This window comes from Xiphias gladius, chromosome 21, assembly GCF_016859285.1.
Source record: "Xiphias gladius isolate SHS-SW01 ecotype Sanya breed wild chromosome 21, ASM1685928v1, whole genome shotgun sequence".
Taxonomy (NCBI): domain Eukaryota; kingdom Metazoa; phylum Chordata; class Actinopteri; order Istiophoriformes; family Xiphiidae; genus Xiphias; species Xiphias gladius.
In genome coordinates, this window is record NC_053420.1 from 23,638,894 (window position 1) to 23,660,805 (window position 21,912).

The window sequence follows — 21,912 nt, forward strand, 5'->3', positions numbered from 1 at the left end:
ACTCCTTCTGCTGGTCAAGACTGTTTATAGTCCACAAACGTTCACCAAGCTTTAACTCCAGAGCAGAGCAAAAAGACAAAATATTCATCACAGACAGATGTGAATTTGTCTCACTCTCCTCTTGTTTGAGTGGGAGTCAATAAAATACAAAAGTGTTATGAAGCTCAGTTAACATACAGTATGACCAAACAGCAAACAAAGCCAAAAATCTTAATGAGGTAGGAATGGTTGCTCTTCCATTTAATAGGCTAATCTTAGGTGTAACCCTGAGGAGCAAATTCATTTTTCATTGCCAATTATTTTTTGTTTTTTCAGATCTATGGGTTGAATTTCAATCAGCTTCCTGAATTGTAATGGCTCAGACACTAGTCTTGACTCAATGAATGAAAGCATTCTGAAATATGATCATGACGGATGCCCACTTAGCAAGTGGACCCCAAAACTACCCGCCCCCTCTGCCAGGCTAACCTCTGGACTGAAATAAGTCCCACATGTGCACCTTTGGCAAGAGCATGACCCTATTAACCCTAAACAAGGCCTATGCTGGGCCTTGCTAATGACAACCCCCCACACTCTCTCGTCTGGTCCATGATGTCTGACTGACAGTCGTGGTCTGCACACACAAACAAACACACCACATTATTGGGCATGGAAGCACACATACACACACACACACGCACACACACACGCACGCACAGGACCTGTGGAGGCTGGTTGTGTGTCTATTAAGGGGGAGGTCAAACAACAGATGGCAGCCGGAGGATTAATACAACTCCGTCACAGTCAACTTCTAGTTAAACAAAGCAGAGAAATACACATTAAGTTGTGCACTGTTGAAGTAAAGCTGGGTTATGGAAGTTGTCATCACTTTTACTGCACTTTCTAGTACTGTTTAGTTTCACCTTCAACACTCATATTTCAACTCACTAACTTATGATAACTTTACCTCCATTAACTTTTGTTAGATATATTTTACATTAATACATATTAAATCAGTTCCTATCAGTTCTACCTCAGTGGTTCACAAACTGGGGGTTGGGGCGTCCAAATGGTCGAAAGATAAATCTGAGTTGTCACAAGATGAATACTAAAGAAAAAAAACATTTTATTTAATGTGATGTTTACTCACATTTCTGCTTTTTTAAAACTGTGAAATATTATTAATATCATATAATATTGCTAATACAGTTTGGGCTAAATATCCAAATGAAATAATCTGATAACGGATTGTCACTCTTTGGTTAAACTGCAGCTCTTAGACATATGCAACAAAGGGTCATGAGTAGACATTGCTCTTATTGAAGGAGTCACGAGCCAAAAAATATGGGAACCAATACCCTACATGATTACTAGCTATTAAACCATTTAGTATGCAAAGAGATGCTCGGTAATCAGCCACCAGACACGGTCAAAAATAAATCTTTTGCTAAAACATTATAAAAAATATATATATATTTGATACACAAAAATAAATAAGCTGAGTAGTAATGGAAATGGAAATGGACGGCCTAATCAGATAACAGAAAATAGAAGATACATTTTCAATTTCACAGCCTGTGATTATATATAATTATTTCATGACTTTTATTATAAATAGCCTAATTATTGCAGTTATTTACTCAACTGAGTTGAAAAAGTTGAATGAAAGTTAAGCAAAAAAAAAAAAAGTTTTTTTTCTAATTATGCAGATGCTGGATCTGCCTGTTCTTCTACTAATTTTATTTCCAGCATTGTTGACACAGCATTGGTTAGGTGCCTCCACTCGAAGGCTCAACTGATGTGGCTGAAAACATTACATAGTGACGACATAATCAACATGTTTTAAAAATCATATGTATAGATATCATATTAAGCAGAAATGAAATGCCATGATGTCCTCAAAGTTATGACAACGGGCTAAACAATAGACATGAGCTGCATGCCTGACTGACTGGTATTTACACAGTCAGTGTCAGCACACGTACAGATAAACTGAATGAAGTCGGATAATCAGTTACATTCATCAGAGTCACAAAGCCTTCTTTGAAAGGAAGATGTTTGGACAGATGTTCTAATAAACCCTCCATCTCAGGTATTGTGCAACTATAACAGGTTTTGAAAAGAAAGCTGAGCACTATAAAAATAAGGCAGTGTGGCAATGTTATGCTAGTGACATGACACTTCCAAGCATAAGCAGGGTAAGAAGCTCCTAACGACATAAGTGATGCTCGACATGAATGCTTGTAGACGTTGAGGTTTCTTCTTTGTTGTGCAACGCTGACTATAAACTTTTTAGGCAAAGCACGCTCGCGCTCCGGCAACCCTGCCACAGGGCTTGGCAGCTGTCAGGCACTTATCATCCGAGTCGCTTCCACGGAGACTCGTGAAGCTCGAGGTCGACCAACATTATGATTGTGTCTCTTCTGCAGGGAATTTCCAGTTCAGTGCAGACAGACTTCTTAGGATTAGATGTCTACATGTGCAGCCATATGCATGGGTAAGGCTATCTCCCTGTCTCTAGGTCTCTGTCAGGAAGTTGGCAGAGCACAGATTTGCACACACACACACACACACACACACACCCACACACGCACGAACGCACGTACGCACACACTTTATCACTTTCTCCCTATTATAACTTGCTGGAGCTCACAGGTGTTGACTAACCAAAATCCAATTGCAACAGGCAGGCACTGATGCAAGAGCAAATGGCTTTTGCCTGAGCGTGTGTGTATATGTTTGTGTGTACGTGTGTGTGTGTGTGTGTGTGTGTGTGTGTTTCTCCACAATAGTCCAGCGTAGGTCTATTGTGTTTGGGAAGCAGACCCATCCACTCTCCCTTTTGTTGTCCCACATCATTAATCAGACCAGACAGGAGATAGTCTCTCTGCTAATAATATGCACCACTAGCTCCGAAGCTAACCCAATGAGGACAATGACTTTGCCCTACTCAGTAGACACATAGAATAAGATTATGTTTTCAGATACAAGCACATGTAGACACACAACTAATGATTTTAGGAAATACAGCATTTTGCCTTTAGTATTTTTTTTCTTTCATCTACTTTATGCTTCACAGTCATGTTGATTGCTTTATTGGTTGCAAGTAGTTTATAAAGACAAGGCAGGCTTTATTCTACATTTTTGATATGTTTGACAAATCCCACAAAAGATCAAAGCCAACAATGTGTTAGTCTGTCTCTGACTTCCCTACCCTGTCTGTGGCACTTAGCCCCACTGCCACGCATTCATAATGGAGATAAATATTTTTTTAAAAATGGCTCACAAATCTACAGTTAAACTTTCAAAAAAGGAAATTGAATGTCCTTAAATAGCTGGGCATTGTACTTTACACAAATGTTATTCAAACTGGAGTAAATAGAGGATTTGCTGTGGACTACTTTCTCCTGCGGAGTAATACGCATTTGATGATATGATGAGTGTTCACAGCAGAAGTAGCAGAGATTTTGGAAATGATGCTTGTTCAACAGTTAGATGAGAAAATCGATTCCACTTGATGTGTGTATGATAAATATAAAGATAGAGCCAGCGGCCAGTTAGCGTAGCTTAGAAAAAGGAAAGGACAAGGGGAAAGAGCTAGCCTGGCTCTGTCCAAAGGTAACAAACTCTGCCTAAAGCTGTCTCTTTAGCTTCATATATATTGAACAAATATAACAGTAGTGTCAGTCTTCTCATGTAAAACTTAGCATGAAAGCAAATAAGCCTGCCTATTTCCCAAAATGTATCAGAGTTAGACTACACAGGCAATACTTGTAAGTAGGATCAATTTAGTCTTTTCATGGGATTTATTGCAGATAAGAAAAATATACAATTTTCTCTAATAGAAGCTTGTTTTAATTGTTACTGTTATCATTCCATTTGTACAGAATGGAACCGCAATCAGAATACATACCCAGTCTCTGCTGATCCTCTCTAATCTTTTATATAAATTAACTGTCACACACTCAGAGTTTGGACAGAAAACATCAGCACTGAGTCAGCTCCTTTTGCCCCCAACACCACCCGGAGTGTAGCAAATGCAACAGCATACAAATCAAGGATAGCACATCATCCACAAACGAGTGATACAGACACACACACAATCACTCCCATCAACCATTCTCCTCATACCAGAGATTCATTAGTCACGGGCTGAGAGCACAACTTGTCTGAGTTAGAGCATCTAACCTCTGCTCCCCACTCAGCCTGTCTAACGTACCTTCAGGTGCACCTTTACACACACACACTGTGACGTGACCATCTGACCTAGACAGACAGTGACAGTGAGAGGCAAAATAAAAATAGTAAAGCAGTTCAGTTAAAATTTCACCAATTTGACAATATAGCCGAGTGTAGACCTCTCAGTGGCATCTGTGTGTGTTTGCTATGGATTAATGTGCAGGCTAGACTAGCCAATGACTGATGGAGATGATTTTTTTCCTGACTTGATAACAGAAGGTCAGGATGCAGAATATACCAAGGTCATTGTGTCATGTCAAGATAAACAATAGGCCATTTAAAGTGCACACACACACACACACACACACACACACACACACACAAACACACACACACACACACACACACACACACACATAAACACACACACTTGGAGTCTCACTGCTATCCATCCCATCTTGCATTGTAGATTGGAACATGAGATTTTGGGCGATCCCCATCTGACAATGAAACATAAACACAGGCATGCTTTCTGGCTCAAGTATCAAGCTATTAAATATTACAGGTTTAAACTCTGTGGAGGCTACTCTTCATATGCTGCTAAGCACGGGCAGGCACGTGTGGCAGCATACACAAACACACACAGGTGCACCTGGTCTTGCGTGGGGTACACCTGCCTCAGGACATCCCTTAGTTAAATAAAGAGTCTCCAGCATTTAGCACCTGTTGTCACAGACACACACACACACACACTTGTCACCTCCCACCTTCACACACACTCCGTATCCCACCTGTGTGGGGATGCTAATATCAATTTAGAGAGCAGAAGCAGGGGGAGAGTGTCTCCACACCCCCTGCGCAGACACACACACACACTCAGTCTATGTCAACAATCTCTGCCTGGCCCCATTGTCATTGCAAGATTTTTACTCTCATGTGTCAATCCGCACAGCTGTGACAGATGCGGATCAAACACCAACTTATAAAGAGCTAGGAAGATGAAAACGGCCTTAAAACACATTAGAAGATAAACAAACAAAGCTAATTGTCTCATAAGCAAACCAGATTCGAGTTAAAATGTGCCATAAAAAATATACAGGCAGTGTGAGCTCTGTGTTTCCACATGACAGGAGACAGGACTTTCCATACACTGCGGGATATCCAATCTGTCTTCCTCCAGTTTCATCACCAGAGCTGCAGGCAAACTATTTACATTTCACGCCGAATGTGCTCACACGGCGTTCATTATATGTCAATTAGTTCCTCCTCCGTGAGGACATTAAAGTGGCAGTAATGATGAAGAAGAGATTTGGTTTAAACAGATAAATAAATAAACACATAGATCAATAACGGGCAGGCGGCGAATGGTCTCGTCAGAATCAAACAAGAAGCAAATTACACCCCAAGACCACTTATAAATATTGGATTCTTTGATCTCCACACCAAATCTGTGTGTGTGTGTGTGTGTGTGTGTGTGTGTGTGTGTGTGTGTGTGTGTGTGTGTGTGTGTGCAATGTGGACTGTGTACACCCGAGGCCACATTATTTTACAGAGGGGGTTGAATTGAGGAAAAGCTGCGCTCACTTTTAAAGAATGCAGAGATACACAGCACAGATCACTAGCCTCCCTGACTAAGCGAGGCCAGTCAGCTTTACTGGCCTAAACTGCTGACTTTCTGTTAGGGCAAATGTGGACTGATGATACCACCAGTAGAGAATAATGTAAGAGGCTCCTAATGCAGAAAATTATTGCTGGGCTCGTATTGACCCCCCCCCCCACACACACACACACACCACTAGACCCCTGTGCATTGTGTACATGCACTGAAAATCATATATCATCAATAAATAATAATGCTGTCAAACTGATTTTTACATTTCTTGTTTATAGTTATTAGGAGCAAAGTTGGAGCCACAGTTCAGCTTTAGTGGCAGGTCAAAAGATCTTTGTTGGAAGTATGAGGACTTGTCTATCTTGTCTGTGGCTTTTGGAAGATATCGAGAGAACATTATGCCTGTCTGTCTGCGCTCTGGTTGGTCCGAGATGAGCCCTGTGTTGTGGGAAAACCCCAGCGCAGGGGATTAGATGGGAGAAAGGGGGATTTGCTGGTTAAGAGCTGACCTCTGACATGCATACAACGGCCTTTTGATTCAACAGATCAGCTCATTCTGCTCTCCACCTCTGGACTATGCAGTCACGCTGTCACGTCACGGATGTCACCCTCACTGTCATGGCTGGACAGGATAACACAGGCTTATATGCGGCTTTGTTATGTGACGAAAGACCAAGGAGACAGTTGTCAGCCTGGGACGCTGCCGAAAACACAGATAGTGCGATCAGATCGCACATTCCTGGCTTTACAACAGCCCCTGAGACTAATGTGTGATACAGTCGCACTGTTCATACGAATCATTTTCTGATACACCGTTGCAAGTCAAAGATGAGACTGCCGGCTTTCATTTTGATTAGATTTCCAGGCACACATTTGACTTTCTTTTTTTTTTAAACCATAACCTACTAGGCCATATACAGTACGTTCCCAGTGTCAGGTATCATAGTTATAGTCAAAGCTAGTTCGAGCTCTTTCAACATCAAATTCAAGAATTGTTGCAGTGTGTCTGCTAGCTCCAACTACAAGAGTATCAGGTTGAGATACAAATCGCAGAGGGGGTTTGCAATGAAAGGCTACCTCGCTGTAGAGTTACTCCGTTCTCTGGTTTCACCAGATTTTCAAACTTTACAAATGGATGGCATACCTCCACGACTCAAGCACTCGAAGGGCTATGCTACTCGTCAAAGAAAGAATCAGGGACATTTCATTACATATGTATCAAAGTGTTGCACTCGCCAAAAGTCTGGTTTTGATTCTTTTGATGTGTGTCTGTTTTATGTTTCACAAGGGGAAGTTCATCAAATGTCACTGGCAAAAATGCAAACTGTTTGGTATCTAGCAAAGCACAAGATCCTGCTGATTAGAGCATCTATTTGAGTAAAGACCAATACTGGAAACAAATGAGCACTGATAACTTTCAATAACTTAGATATCTGTATCAAATCCTAGTGATGGACTGGGTTTCAAGTTCAATAATGTGATTTATTTGCGCTGAAAAAAAGTGAATGCTGCTGTGATTTTGATACTCAACATAACCAAATGTGACGCTTTTCATCAGAAAAAAATGTGCTGTTTCCCATAAAATTGTAATCTTAGCGAGGGTCAAAAAGGCTTTGAAACAACATCCACGTTGTGGAACACTAAAACATTTTAGTGAACCAGGGCCAATAACAACCACAGAAACAATGCAATTCAATTTTAATTCTCTATCTTAGCTACTCTGTAATACTGACCACAAGGAGAGAGAAAAACATTCTGCAAAGTCTGATGTCAAGTGAGCAACACCAACCTCATTGTTTCTTAGTTTTCTTTTTCTCCCTGATGTGTTCACTCTGTCTATCCTTATCTGCTCGGCTGCTATTGTCATACTGATAATGCAGTACTTGTCTAGCCTGTTGTCAAGGCAGCAGCAAACTTCCAGCACTCTCATTGCCTTGGCAACCGGTCAACCTACACAAATAAACTTGTCCAGATGAGTGATAAAGAAAGACGGAAAAGATGGAGAGAGAAAATATGAATCCGCCATTCAAATATGCAATGCTCTAAGTACTTAAGCTGCAGCAACAGAGACACTGTTTTGCGAAATAAGGGTGATGATGGTTTAAATTTGATCGTTGAGGTAACTTTGTCATTACTGGCTCCCATTTCCATCCAAATGACTCAATGTCTGTGCCTGTGAGTAGGGCCCACACTGTCTCTTTGCAACACACAAGCCATAAAAGTAATCGCCACGGTGCTGCAAATCCTCATGTCTGAACTGGCTACAGCATGTACCAAGGATCTAGAATGTGCTGTGTTTAAATTCGTCCCGGGACATTTGTCACATGTCAGCAGTCCATCTATCTATCCATTTATCTCTTCCAGTTCATCTTTCTCTCCACTCTGAACTGCACAGTATTGCAGAAATAACATTTCTGGGATGCAAAAACTAGAGCTAGCTAGATAAAACAGCCAAGCTGATACACTGCCCGATATATCAGTATCTACATATACTATGTTGGCTGATAGCAAAAGAGAAACTGCTGTAGAGAAATACCAAAGATGTGTTTGAGGTAGTTTAGAAACTGTATGATTTGTCCACCAGCACAAAGCACACACAAGTTTAATATTTAGGCATTGCTATCAGCATGGCTCTTGGAATGGCAATGTCGATTCGTTGATCGCTCAGTCCACCTCTTTTGGTCCAGAGTGAAATATCTCAACAACTATTTGATTGCCTTTCGAAAAATTTAATACATACTTTCATGGTCCTCAGAGGATGAGTCCTACTGACCATGGTGATTCCCTGCTTTTTGTTATAGCGCCACCAGCAAGTTAAAGTTTTAATTTTTTTCTGAAATATCTTAAAATCTACTTGATGGACTGGCACACATTCATGAACCCTGGATGGCATATACTAATGACTTCAGTAGTCCCGACTTTTCCTATAGTGACACAACAAGGTTGACTTTTTTGGTTTTGGAAACAAAAATATCTCAACTATCGGATGGATTGCCGTAAAATTTGGTACAGACATTCATGCGTCAGTCAGAATGGACTGTAATAACACTGGTGATCTCCTGAAATCTTGCATCATCACTAGGTCAAAATTTTAACTCGTCAAATGCCTGGTTTATGACGAAATAACAGTAAAGCTAATGATACTGTCATCATTGTCAGCTTTACTTTGCGTTTATTAACACATTTTAACATGCTAACACACCAAACTAAAACAGTGGTAAACATCTTGGTAGTAATTCTTTAAAAAACAAATTTAAGAGATTCTCCTCAAAAATGTGGTTGATATAAATTCGAGATAAACACTCAATTATCAACATTGGTATCCGCCTTAAAAAAAATCCATAATCAGTTGGGCTATAGCAGAAGCCATAAAGGAGAGGAACTGTAGCCTGTTATCTAAGAAATGTTTGGAATTGTTTCAGAACACATCAACACCACCCAGCCACAACCATTACAATGAATAGTAGTCTTCTTGTTTGGTTGTATGTTAGCGTGCTGAGCAAAGGTTTTTGTGAAGCAGTGTGTTACTTCAGGCCTCTGTCAGAGGAAGCTGGCCATGCTTCAGAGCCTTTTTTTTCATCTCCTGCTTCCTGCCCCCTTCCAGTCTCCCACCACCCAGATCAGTTGATAGATACCTGTGCAGCTTGGCACTGAGAGCCAGCCTACTCTCTCATCCATGAAATACAGCCTTCACTTAAGAGCCTCTCTGCTAATGATACTCATGCAGACACACGTGTAGATTCAGCCTTGACTCATGCGGAGCTGCGAGCGGAACCAAGACGACACCTTGCCCACCCCTCAGATGACGACAAATCTCATGCAGACAGAGACAGACAGGGTGAGGAAGACAGAGAAAGAGATGGAGAGGGACAGCAGGAACATACAAGGGTCAAAGCTGTGACTATATGTTGCTATAGACTAAAGAGTTTAACTGGGTATAAGAGACGAGTGTGCAATTTAGCACACATAAACAAAGTCAACACACTCAAACGTTACAATTCGTTTTCCACTCAATACATTTGGACTTTAAAAATGAGGTATGAAAAATTAACATCAAAACAGCAAATAAGCCTTGTACTGTCTCCTCACCGCCGTTGGATGGAGTGGCTGCCTCGGCCCGTTCTTCAATATTAGACAGCAGCAGTCAATTCACCCAGGTCAATGTGCTACTTAAGCCAACCGATAATCAGTGGGCCGGCTGAATCAATAAACCAATCAAATAATTTAACACTGCCGAGTCATCAAGCTCTTCTTTCGCAGCTTGGACAAAGGAGTCTTTGAGCTCCACTGGGATTTTGGGTCTGTAATGAAAATAGGACACTTCATTAAAGTAACGAGAAAGTCAAAGCGTGATTGTCAGCATCTCCCTAACTCATGAGGTTAACCTAATAAACAAAATGATGATTTTCTATCCAGTGTCATACAGTACTGTAGGTCCTAGTATTTGACCATTGTTCATATCTAAATTCCAGATTATGCAGGAGCCCATGATACAAGGATGGCAACCAGGATAACATGCTGCTTTGCTGTTGTACTATGCCGACCTCTGCTGGCCGCTACAGACATACAAAAGGGCACCCTTTTGCCAAAGTCACCACCAATGAGTTATTCTTCAAAACACGTGAAATCCATCTAGGACAATGTGTTCAAACCTCGCCGTTTGTACAGCTCTGATCAAGGATTTTCTCTTCCATGCACACGCACACCCCTCCCGGATGGGAACAGGTGGCTGGACAGAGAGAAACGGGGGGGGGTTAAAACAAGAAGAGGAGAGAATCAAAGAGGTCTTTGAAGTGGTGCACTGCTTAAACCTCACTGCTCTGGGCTGGCAGTCTTTAAACTGGTTAGATGAGGAGATGTGTGGATTGATGGAGGCAGAGAAGGGGGGGGCTGCAGGGATGAAGGTTTAGTGAACTGAGGTCGTTGCAGGGATACACAGGGGCAGAGGTTAGAGCAGAGTGAGAATGAATGCACTCAGATTTATAAGTGAGCAAAGCATAAAGGACACCAAAGTAACATTAGACTAAAAAAGAAAGCACGGGATAACAAAAAATGTTACGTTTACTTTATCCATCAATCACTCCCTCATTTTTCCATCAGTCCCATCTTCCCTGCTCCCACCCACCTGGTGCTGAATTGATCCGGCTGTTAACTGATTAGTCGACAGCCATCATCATTAAGAATTCTGATAACTGATCAATGATTTAAGGCAGATGTAGACTCTCAGTTTTGTTTATCATTGTAAATGATATAAAAACTCAATGTCTGTAATTATTGAACTCTTTTCAAACAAAATAAGCAAAGGAAGACTCAGCATGTGGGATAGTTTGACAGGCCCTTTTTTTTTTCTTTTGGACAATTTTCTGACATTTTATAGACCAAATTCTTAATCAATACTGTAAATAATTGTTAGTTGCAGTCCCACATCCTTCTCCTCCACCGCTACGCCAACACTCCTGCCAACAGACAAGCATGCATCATCTCCAGAGCCGGGCCAAATCCACTTGTTCATACAATCTCTGAGGAAATCAGAGTCTGATGTGAGAGAGACTTTAATGAGTCCAAGACAAACGTAATCCACTAAGTGTTTTCAAGCAACCCGGGATTTCTCTGCAGCTGTTCAGCTGCTGAGAGCTTGTGCACCGTGTGGGAGACCAGGAGGCCTACACAACAGCATGTGAATGGGAGCTATCTGAATGAGAATGAAAGTGAGTAGGTATGTACGTGTTCTGACATACAAAGAAAACTGCTTCGGACCAGTGATGTGTGATGTTTTTCATACCTTTCATAGTCACTTTGTGTGTATGTGGGTAACAGAGATAGAAAGAGAGGTGGTGGGGTCGTAGCGTGCGTTACCTCCGATTGCTACATATGCTTTAAGGAACATACGATAAACGAACACCACAACTATAGAATTAACCAGAGATATGCTTTTGTTCAAAGGCACAAAGAACAAAATTCATTTTTAACTTTGTGGGGCAATGATATCAGCTTGATCAACTCAGAATCTGCACATCCACCAGCCAAAGTGCATGGAGTAACCTAACAGGGGAGATGGTCAGGATGACATGAATTAACTCTCTAACTGGTGTGGGCGGGTTGGAATTGTAGACACAGTAAATGCTAACTTGCTGTGCGTATGACAGCGGCGAGCCTGCCTCTCTTTATTTCCAGTGACAGTTCAAAGGCAGCCTAGCACGCTAAGCCTTCATTAAGGCATGGATCAGCACCAGGGCAAAAATCGGGGTGAATTAGCATCGCTAGCGCACAAGTCAGGGAGAATTATGGTGGTTTGCTAATGTGAGATGGGTGAAATCTAGCTGAGAGTGTTGTGCAAATCAGTTGGTGTTTAAATTCAAATGGAGACAAATTTTACACTTACTTTCAGATATGTTGCATGGTGCTTTGATACAGTCCAGTCAGCAATGCTCCTTTTCCCTCTCTGACAGGGATTTATAAGGCTGCAAAACTTTTCATAATTTCAACAGGGACAGTGTTGCTAGTACACTAGCTTTTCTCCTGTTTCACAGACAACAACACTACTTCTAACACTGTGGAATTGATTTTCTCCTTCTGTCTGTGCTTGATCCCCTCATTCACACCTCTCAGTTCCCCAGATAAAAGCCCTTTCTGCCATCACTAACCTCTCATCCATGCTAAATGGCTGACATGTACAGAAACGATTAAGTTAAGCGTGAAAGGAAAAAATTAAATGATGGTACTGACCTGCATGAATACCTTATTTTTATATAGAAGATTGAATTGTATTAAATAAGTGAGACGTGGTGGACTGATTTCACAGATAGACAGTAAAAGAGAGAGATTAAATAATGCTCACTGTTGAGTTTATCTCCATGAATGACAATATATTAAAAACACACACATCCAGACACACACATACCCTTTTCTGTGAGGGACTAAAAAGGACTTTTCTGATGCCTATCGCGCTTAATCCAAATGCATGAGCACCTGTTAGAGATGACCTTGATAAGAGAGGCGGAGAACATACTGACGATGTGGATCAGAGTAACACTACTGGCTCTACTGCAGAAGCTGCCAGAAAACATTACACAGACTTACACAGCTGTTCTATACAATACATCTCTATTAAGTATATGGTAGGTTTTAGTATGTAACCATAAAGTATTAAATAGGGGAGACCAAGGGCAATTGTAACAGGGGTAATTGTAACACACTCAATTCCTCCAATCACAAACAAGCTAGAGTGATGGGACTCACTCTGCAGATGCTCAGTAGGATTCTCGGCAGAGGTTTTCAACAAAAAACTGATTTTGAGGTATAAAAGTTACTTTTACGATGTACAGTATTTTTCTTCTTTATAAATCTGAGATGACTGGGAATTTAACCTTACATTTTTGAACATTATTACCGCAATTAATATATCTCAGTTAATATCATTATATAATTCAAAACTTTGTTTTTTTTTAGAAAATGTTACATTATGATACTTTTTTTAAAGTAATAATCACAGAATGTGTTGCTTTTAAATTAAAAAAAAAAAAAAAGTAATGAATATTATCTCCACATGACCTCATTGTGTTTTTCTCTTCTTTGAACCATGCAAACACAAAAAAAATCTTAGGTAACATTAGGAGTTAAGTGATTACTTTGAGGTTCACTTTTATTTGAGATACAGTGAGTTAATATGATTTATTGGCCCCCTTGGTGGGGGTATTGTAACACTCTGTTTTCTTGTATTGAGTTTTAATATTATAGTCTTGCCCTTATCAGTGAAAATATATCAATTGTATTATTAATTAGTGCACATATATATGTTTCTTCTATCAAAAGATGACTAGTGCATTTCAAGTAATATGTGAGTTATGAAGGCAAATGTACAAAATATTGCAGTTGCCCCTGGTCTCCAGTGGAAGTAGAGAGATGCAATTTGTGAAGATAAATGAGATGTATTTTTTTGTCTGTCCGCTGACAAATGTGTTAGTAGCTTTGTTGCCACCACAGAAATTAAAGAGAGGGTTGGCCTTTATGAAGGACAAAGTTGTTTTTGGAGTTCAATGTGTCAAAGTTGGACATGTTTGCCTCCTGCTGGTTTCACCTCCCTTGATACAGCTAATGAGGACCTCTTACTTTCTCTCTTACTCTCGCTTTGATAAATCAGTATTTAATTAGATTATTTAAATTTCTTTTTAACAGGACGCTGGGAGAGGAGATTATTCAAAATCTAATGGATCTGGGAGAGAAAATCAGGTTGACTGGAGAACTGGAGTGGGCTTATAATAATAAAGAAACCTGCTTATAAGATAAAATGAAAAAAAATAATTGAATGTAATAATAACAGCTCCTACACTGACGATGCTTCACTGGAAATGCCAAGTCTCCTCTCCTCAACGGAGACTCAAAATGTGGTATCTATACACTGGATAAGTCATAGTACAAACTGGAGATGATACTGGAAAGACAATGGGCAATTACAAAGACAATAAAGCTAAAACAAATGAACTCTCAGAGTCCAGATGACAAAAATAATTACACCGCTGTGCTGACACACTGACCTTTAGAGAGCTCAGCTTGAATAGTGCTAAAAAAGAGGAGTTACAGTGGTTAGGGTGAAGTCAAAATGCCTGTCTGAGGAGCTGAGGTCTGGCAGGTGACCATTGAGATGCCTGTCGCCATCTCTTTTCCAAGTACAACACAAGAAGCTGTTTCTCCTACAAATCAAAAGGAAATGGAACTATTTTCCATTGGGTAAGCGACGGCGTTAAATTACATTACGTAACTTTCTTCTGTTTGGTTTCACCTGAGGGTTAAATTAATAATAAACCTGGTCAATAAACCTACATTATGCTGCTACTAATGACTAATGCTACTAATACTAATGATGCACGAGCTACAACAAGTTACAAAAGCAATTACAAGCACTGAGCACTAAAGCAACGCAACACCTCACAGGGTCTCCTGTTACACACCCAGAACCCACCTGGTGGATGAGATGACACTACCTGCTGTCATGCCTTAGAGCTCACTTCTTACAAATCCATCTTTCTTTTAGACATGAAGTTGACACCATTACTCTGTTGGGAAATGCACTACATGCACTCACGAACAGTGCACGCAGATATATCAGGATACGCAAACAGAAACACAGTCACACACACATGCACGCTCTGTTTGTCTCTGGCACCAGCATCTGCTCCCAAGGTGTCATACAAACACAATTACAAGCTGTATTCCAGATGAGCGGGGTTAATTTCCTCTCCTCTGACAGAGTCTACAAATACACAGCCAGCCAATAAAACATCCAGCACAGTCCAGCTCTATCGCACCAAATCAAACAGAAGAGGCATAAAATATTCTGCCTGAAAGAGGAAAAAGTTGGGTTGCTATCAATGCCTGGGCATAGGTTCAGAATATCTAATAAAATTGTATTAAGGAATCGCAGTAGATTCTCTTGCTAAGGGCACTGAAAAACCATGTGCTTCCAAAATTACAAATAGGTCGGGACTGTGTGCTTGCTTTCAATAAATGTTTCTTTACCTGCGCTCATGATCGAAATGCCCACACGAGGAGAGGAAATGAGGAATGCTACAGGAATTCAGCCGCGGCCTTTTTTCTATCTGTAACCTCTGTGTGTGTTTTTGTGTCACATCAGCCCACGTCTTGAATTCTGATGCCGGGATTTCATTGGAATTCAGCAGCGGACCGTCAGGCCCCTCAGGATCTCGGCCGGCTTCCGTGTGTAGCGCATCTCTGTTGCCGTGACCGCCATGCATGATCCTCACAGAGTCCGAATCGCTACAGTCAAATCAAGCGCTATGTTTTGTGTATTTCCCTCTGTGTAGCATGGGGTGATTCGGGTAGAATGAGACGAGGGAAAAACGAGGAGAAATGGCAGAAAGGGAGAAGGGGAAGAGACAAAGAGCAAAAGAGAAGGAGAGAGGAAAACAGCAGCAGAGAATGAAATGAGAGAGATGGGAAGGGACAAGTTCAGCCCAACCCCCTGTGAGAACCAAAAGGTCAAACTCTGATTTATTTGAGGGCTTCACAGCTCCTCGGGTTTGCATTATCTGTGAACATCACTGATACATCACATGACCCTGCAGCCCTGTCAAAATATAACCCTTTCAAAATAAATCTCCTCTAAATGACAACGACAAAACACACCATTTACACAATAAAAAGCCCAGCTTAACAAGTCATTTGCCTCCTGACCCATGTGAGTAATACCACAGCTGCTTTCTGCACCAAAACCAGCCCAGGGAGGGACAGAAGACAGCGGGACGGGGAGTGTTTTCATCCCTGGAAACTGTCAAGTGAGGAGGTTTACCATCTCCATGCTAATACACAGACACAGCTTCAGAGATAAATCTGCCAAAGTCTCTATTGTGTGACACTGACCACCAAGGGCTTTTTCTTTCTTTCTCCCTCCTCACCTCGAGTCTTCTTCGTCACTGCCGAAATAGCCAGCACCCATTCATATGCCTGGTTGCCCCGACAGCTTTATTTGCCAGGCCATCTTGTTAACACAGTGAATAGCGGGGCAGCCCTGTGTTATGCAGATCGCACTGGGTTACCGAGGGGACAGACGTCAGCAAGCCATTCAGGGCCGGGTTAAAACTCAACCCCAGTCCCTCTTGTTCTACTGCAACCATCCTCTTTTTTCCTCCTCTTTTACCCCCTCACCACTTCTTTTAGCCAGCTAAAGTTTCAGCTAAGGCCCTGTTGCATCACAAGGACCGGCTTTGTCCAGCTCTGGCAAAAACCTGAACGAAACCTCCTGCCTTATATTAAATTTTATGTTGTGCTCTTGGCTGGAGGAAATTAATAAAATAGCAAATGGAAAGATGTCATGGCATAAATTCCCCTTTGTAGTCTGATTCATGGCTGCGCTGATCTAACCCTATCCAACAGGTCAAGTGTAAACTTTTAAGTGCAGCTCTAAAACACACATACATCACACAGAAGAGGGTCATGTGATCAGGATCGGATAGCAGACTCGCACTCAGGGCACATGTTAATAAGCCTGGTAATGAGTCTCATTAGCACAAGGAAAATCAATCAAGCCAAAGGCAAGCATTAATAATTCAGAAGGAGCATGTGCAAAGAGAATCGTCTCCTGTACCTAACTTGCCCACAGCAGCCAACTCAGCATACTGGGTTACACAGGCACACTGACACACAAGCAGCCAGGTAACAGAAACTCTTCTTTCATCCGTCCGATTCCTACTCACTTAGAGGTCGCGGAGGCAACAGGGTGGGCAGAGAGAGCACTTTTCTACAGCAATTTCCACCTCAGGCCTCAGGACGAGCCGAGAGAAGAGGGGTGTCCTGCCAGGCACATTTCCACTGGGTAGTGGACAATGGGCAAACGTCCAGATGCATGAACCATGAACCGGTTTCTCTCAATTTAAAGAAACAGCCACTCTATAGCACATTTCTGTCACACAGGATGAGGCCGGAAACCTTGTATAGAGTCCTACATTCAGCTACTTGTTTCTGTTATCATGTTCCTACAGTCCAAAGGAACTGTAAGAATTTTTAAATATACTTTTTTCTTATTTTGAAGTTTGCAGACTGACTACTGGGTTTATCACTCACATCCGAGTCAACCAACATCTACCAAAAACTCTTGAGGGTAATGTTTTTGGTAGACCTGGGTGATTTTAAACACACTAACAATAGACTGGCTCCTCTCTTCACTCTGAATGGGAAATGCTTCAACACACTCAGTCAACTTACTATAAAAGACCAGCCTGAAACACCCCCAGGAGCTTAGCTTAGTGGAAACATCTTATAGAGAGGCAATACGGAAGAAGAAAGGGAGAGAAAGCAAACAGTGCCAGTACTGTACAGTATATTCATCTACTGAATATTTAGAGAATCATCAATATTTCAGTGAATCCTGAGACAAACACATTTTAAATGTGTGGAGCACGGTATTGCGTGAAGTGTGGCCTAGCTCCTTTCACTGTAACATATTCACTCTATGAGAGCTCAGCTCTCCTGGCTGTGCCCCAGACAAGCAACACACGTCTACCAGCTCGCATGAACTACATGTGGTGGTCTGAAACTGATCACCTTTAAAAAAAATAATAATAAAAAAAAAAAAAAAAAAATCACACAGGGCCCCTCAAAAGGAAAAAAATATGCGCAAATGGGAAATGCTTTCCAAGGAAGTCCCAGGATTAATCAGAGGGGCCCCGAGATTATTAAAGAGAGAACAAATTATACTTCTCTGCACTCTGAGGCTGTACCTAAGCACAAGCGGTTCTTTCAGCTACATGCTAACCCTAACAATGTAACGTGTACCTGGTAGAGTGCAGGGGAGTTTAAGAACACAACAATCCAAATGCACATTAACGACTCCGTATATGTATTAGCATCCGCAAACCAAATCTAGTTGATACTGTTGTTTTGCTTTGGCAAAAGCGAAAACACACAAACAGCATCTGGTATGTGAGCAGAGGAGACGGTGTGTAGGGGGCAGCGCACCTTCCACCTTCATCTCCCTGTCGCTAACCTCAGGGTCACTTCAAGTCCACCACATTCCAAAACACACCAAAATGAGCATGAAAACACTTTTATTTTTTGCCTGAGAAGGAAGAAGCAGGAAATTCTTTGTGAAATTGGCTAGTTTTCTCTGTAGGAACAAAGACTGGATGGAGCAATAAAACAGCCTTTCGCCTCCACACACACAAAGTCGGGCTCCTTTTACTCTGTGTCCACTGACGGCGTTTTATTCCAGCTTGTCGGACGGGAAAAAGTTTACTTTTTATTGTGAGACTGCAAAGACGGGCAATTAAAGGCTGCATTCCTGAGCACGCGGTTGCCCCTGCACTAGTTTACTTTACACCAAAAGGAGGCTGGATGCTCTTTACGGTGCAGACCCTCCCCCTTTACAGTGGATCCCCATTAGAAGATAAAACGCCTGACAAATCCATTTTCCGCCAAGTTTACTTTGAATAAGCTGGCTCCAACCTGGCAGACTTTTCTTTTGCCAAAATACTGTAGTTTAATGTGAGTTCTTTTCTGTGTTTATGAGAAAGACTGGGATTAGGAATAATTGTCGCGTACTGCAGAATAAAGTCACACCCTGACAGACTGTGTCGGTGTAAATTAAATTGAAACTGAATTAAACTGTAACGTTTTTCTTCACGCCGTTCAGTTTAGTTGAGGTTTTAATTTTGGACCTTTCCTCCCCAACTAATCTTCTATGGACCAAGTCAAGCAGCTTATGGGGTTGAACAATTACAATGTAGGATTTGTAATCAATACCTAATAATAGTAATGTGCCTTGTGAGAGTTTTGGTGTTTCCACAAACTGAGCCTCAGCAGCCACTAAACAGTGAAGAGACAGTAGTGTAGCTCACCACATCTACATTATGTCAGTGCCGCTAATAGTGGGACTTTGTAACTGAGTGACTGGTGGTTATAAGTGTCAGCTGATACTAATAAACTAAGTGTTGAGCGCTTTTCCTTATGTGATGTCTTGTTTATTGCATTCCTGCAGCACACATTAGTCACACTCTTTACCAAACTAACCCAAACCACCTGTACTTCATAGCAGGAACAATTCTTTTTACAATATGTAGCACAGTTTGTTTCACAGCATAAGCAATTTTACATCCTCCCAGTTGTGACAGAGTGACTGTAGGAGCCGCAGGCGTGAATCCTCTCTGCTGTGTGAACGGTCGTCACAGTAAAAACTATTATCTTAGAGCACACAAGGGGCAGAACCATGGTTCCTTCACAGCAGTACGCATGGCTGATTCTATTCAAAGTACCGAGGGTCTGAAAGGTTTCCTCTTGAAGAAGAAGCCCCAGAGTTGTTTTTTCATACCGTATACCACAATGCAGAGCGGTTACTTTGCCAGATTTCTGGTGACTTAATCAGCTGGTTGCGTGTCGCTATTACAGAGCAGCAAATAAGAAATGGTTTCAGCTCCCAATGTGAAGTGATGTGTAAAAATGTAAACCGGCATCGGACCACAGCGATGGCTTGACACTGGGCGCTCTCCCATCTATGGGATGGAAATGTCTGCACGTCAGCAGGGAAAGCGGCTGTGCGGGCATCAGTGTGAATTTGGCTGAATGGAGTGGAGCGACGCTGTTACCTCCATTCGTGCAGGGCAAAGCCAGGACACTGTTCTCCACAGGTGATACAGGGCTGTCCTCTCTGGGGCTCCCCCGCAGGGTTCAGCTTGGGACAAAACACAAGCAGAAGATGATGGCTCACAGCTTGCAGTTGCATTCACAGTACTTTTATGGCCATTTAGACAGCACTGCCTGGAGCTCTGAATGTCAGAGTCTCAGTGGCTTAACTGGTGGCTTCTTCTGTGAGTTGCTTTCCCTACTATGAGCCTACAAAACTTGTTGTCACTAAATAGTCTACAAAGCAACACAGCACACAGTAACAATGTGGCAATTTTACGCATATTTTAAATGGAGTTCTTCATGTCGCTTGTAAAGCCCACTAGTTGAAAGAGGGAAAACACGTATCTTTCATCACCCTGGCTGGGTTTTTTAATGAGGCTCGTGACAGTGCGTTGTCATCAGGACAGAGCACAAACAGACAAGCAACAAGTAAGAGTAAGTCGGGTGCGCACTGTTTCATCGGAGCGCAAGAACCACCGAAGCCACTACTTTTTCCTGCCCACCTACCGATCTGGTGGAATTTCTCCTCTTGGAGCTGCGTCTGAACATGACAGGCTGATCCCGGGGCAGCAAAGGCACAGTCGTCTACTGCCGACACGTCGGGCGCTCGGGGGGGAAACTGGAGAAGAGCGCGCGTCCGTTAAAAAGCCCTCGCGACTCTGCCGAAGGCGCGGACCGGGCCCCCGCTGCCGTCCTATCGCATTAGCCCCCCTCATTAATGAATGGAGCCTCGCCTTCCGGACAGCAGCTCCACCCAGTTCTCTCACAACCAATGGAAGACTGGAAAAAGTACTTTTAAAAAAGGGGGAAAACTATAATTACGCTTGGATAAATCCAGTGAAGTAGTGGTAAATGACAGTGTGGGCGAATTCTGCCGTCCAGTCTGAGAACATCTGAAGGCAGATGACAGACCCTGTAATCATTTTGGAAATAAATGTTTTACACTTTTACACTCTCCTTCAAACACCCTGTCCTCTTATGACTTGCTCCAGTTTCCTACTTTTCACCATGGATTGCACTACGCCCCACGTCTAAAGTTTCGCCGACAGCCCGAAAGCGCAGGTGAACCCCAGAAAATACTCCCACACTTGAGCCCCGGCATGACGCAATGACACCTGGACTCAGGGACAACAGGGCATCCTTTCCTGCTGCTCCCAGTCACAGCTTCGAGGCGGCCCCGGGGCTCTCCTTCGCGTTCCCGCTTGGCCAGGGAAGACCCCTTCCTTCACCTCTGCTCCTCTCAGCAGGAACATCTGCCATCTTTCCCCGCCCGACAGTGTCGGCTCTCCCCAGGAAGTGGTTGCTATTTATCCCCAGAGAAAGGGCTTTTGAGCGTCACTCGCGCAGAGGACTCAGGGGCAGATTGCACCAAGCCCATATACCACATCATTACGTCTAAATACACATTTTGCCCAAGGCTTTATTCTATACCCACTATGCAGCTCTGTCGTTCACAATACCGTGGGACGGTTGTCACGCACACCTGTGGATGGTGCTTTAGCCTTCTCTCAGGATGTCACGAGGGAGCCCCCATCCCCGGGGCTCTTTCCTGCTTTGAAGGCACAATATGTAACTTTGTCCACCGTGAAACGTCTAAAAAAAACAACAACAACAACCTGGCCTATCTCGTTTACTTTGTTGAGTTGTGCACTCGCACTATCACAAATGTTTCCCGCGATTTTCAAACGCGGAGAAGTCCACCATTTTAATCGAGGTAACGGTCCGTTTCAAACGGCCGTCCGTCAACGGCGTGCCAGCGTCAGTGTTGTGGTTGTCTGCCAGAAGCCTAATGGACTTTTTTTTTTTTAATCCACTTTTAAGCCGCGTTTTTACAACACGCTCTTCAGATCTCGCTCGTTTTTAACTGTATATTTTAACAGCACCGCGGATCTTATTCGTCGGACTAAGAGAGAAAACAGGCTTGAGTGAACGTCAGCGGCAGCAGGGCTCGCAGCCCCCTCCGAGACGTCCAGAGTCCGCCGAAAGAGCGTCGGAGAAACACCGGGTTT

At 42.4% G+C, this 21,912-nt stretch overlaps 1 protein-coding gene across 1 annotated transcript in view; it reads right to left on the reverse strand.

The window, feature by feature from the left end:
- prickle2b (prickle homolog 2b) overlaps window positions 1–20,607 on the reverse strand; it is an 89,281-nt gene extending 68,674 nt beyond the window's left edge. Inside the window, exons 1-2 of the mRNA XM_040159064.1 lie at window positions 20,411–20,607; window positions 19,864–19,949 (exon numbers count right to left, since the gene is read on the reverse strand). Coding sequence (XP_040014998.1) covers window positions 19,864–19,949; window positions 20,411–20,452 — 128 coding nt within the window. The 5' untranslated portion in view covers window positions 20,453–20,607. The remainder of the gene's footprint in view (window positions 1–19,863; window positions 19,950–20,410) is intronic.
- Between the last annotated feature and the right edge of the window lie 1,305 nt (window positions 20,608–21,912).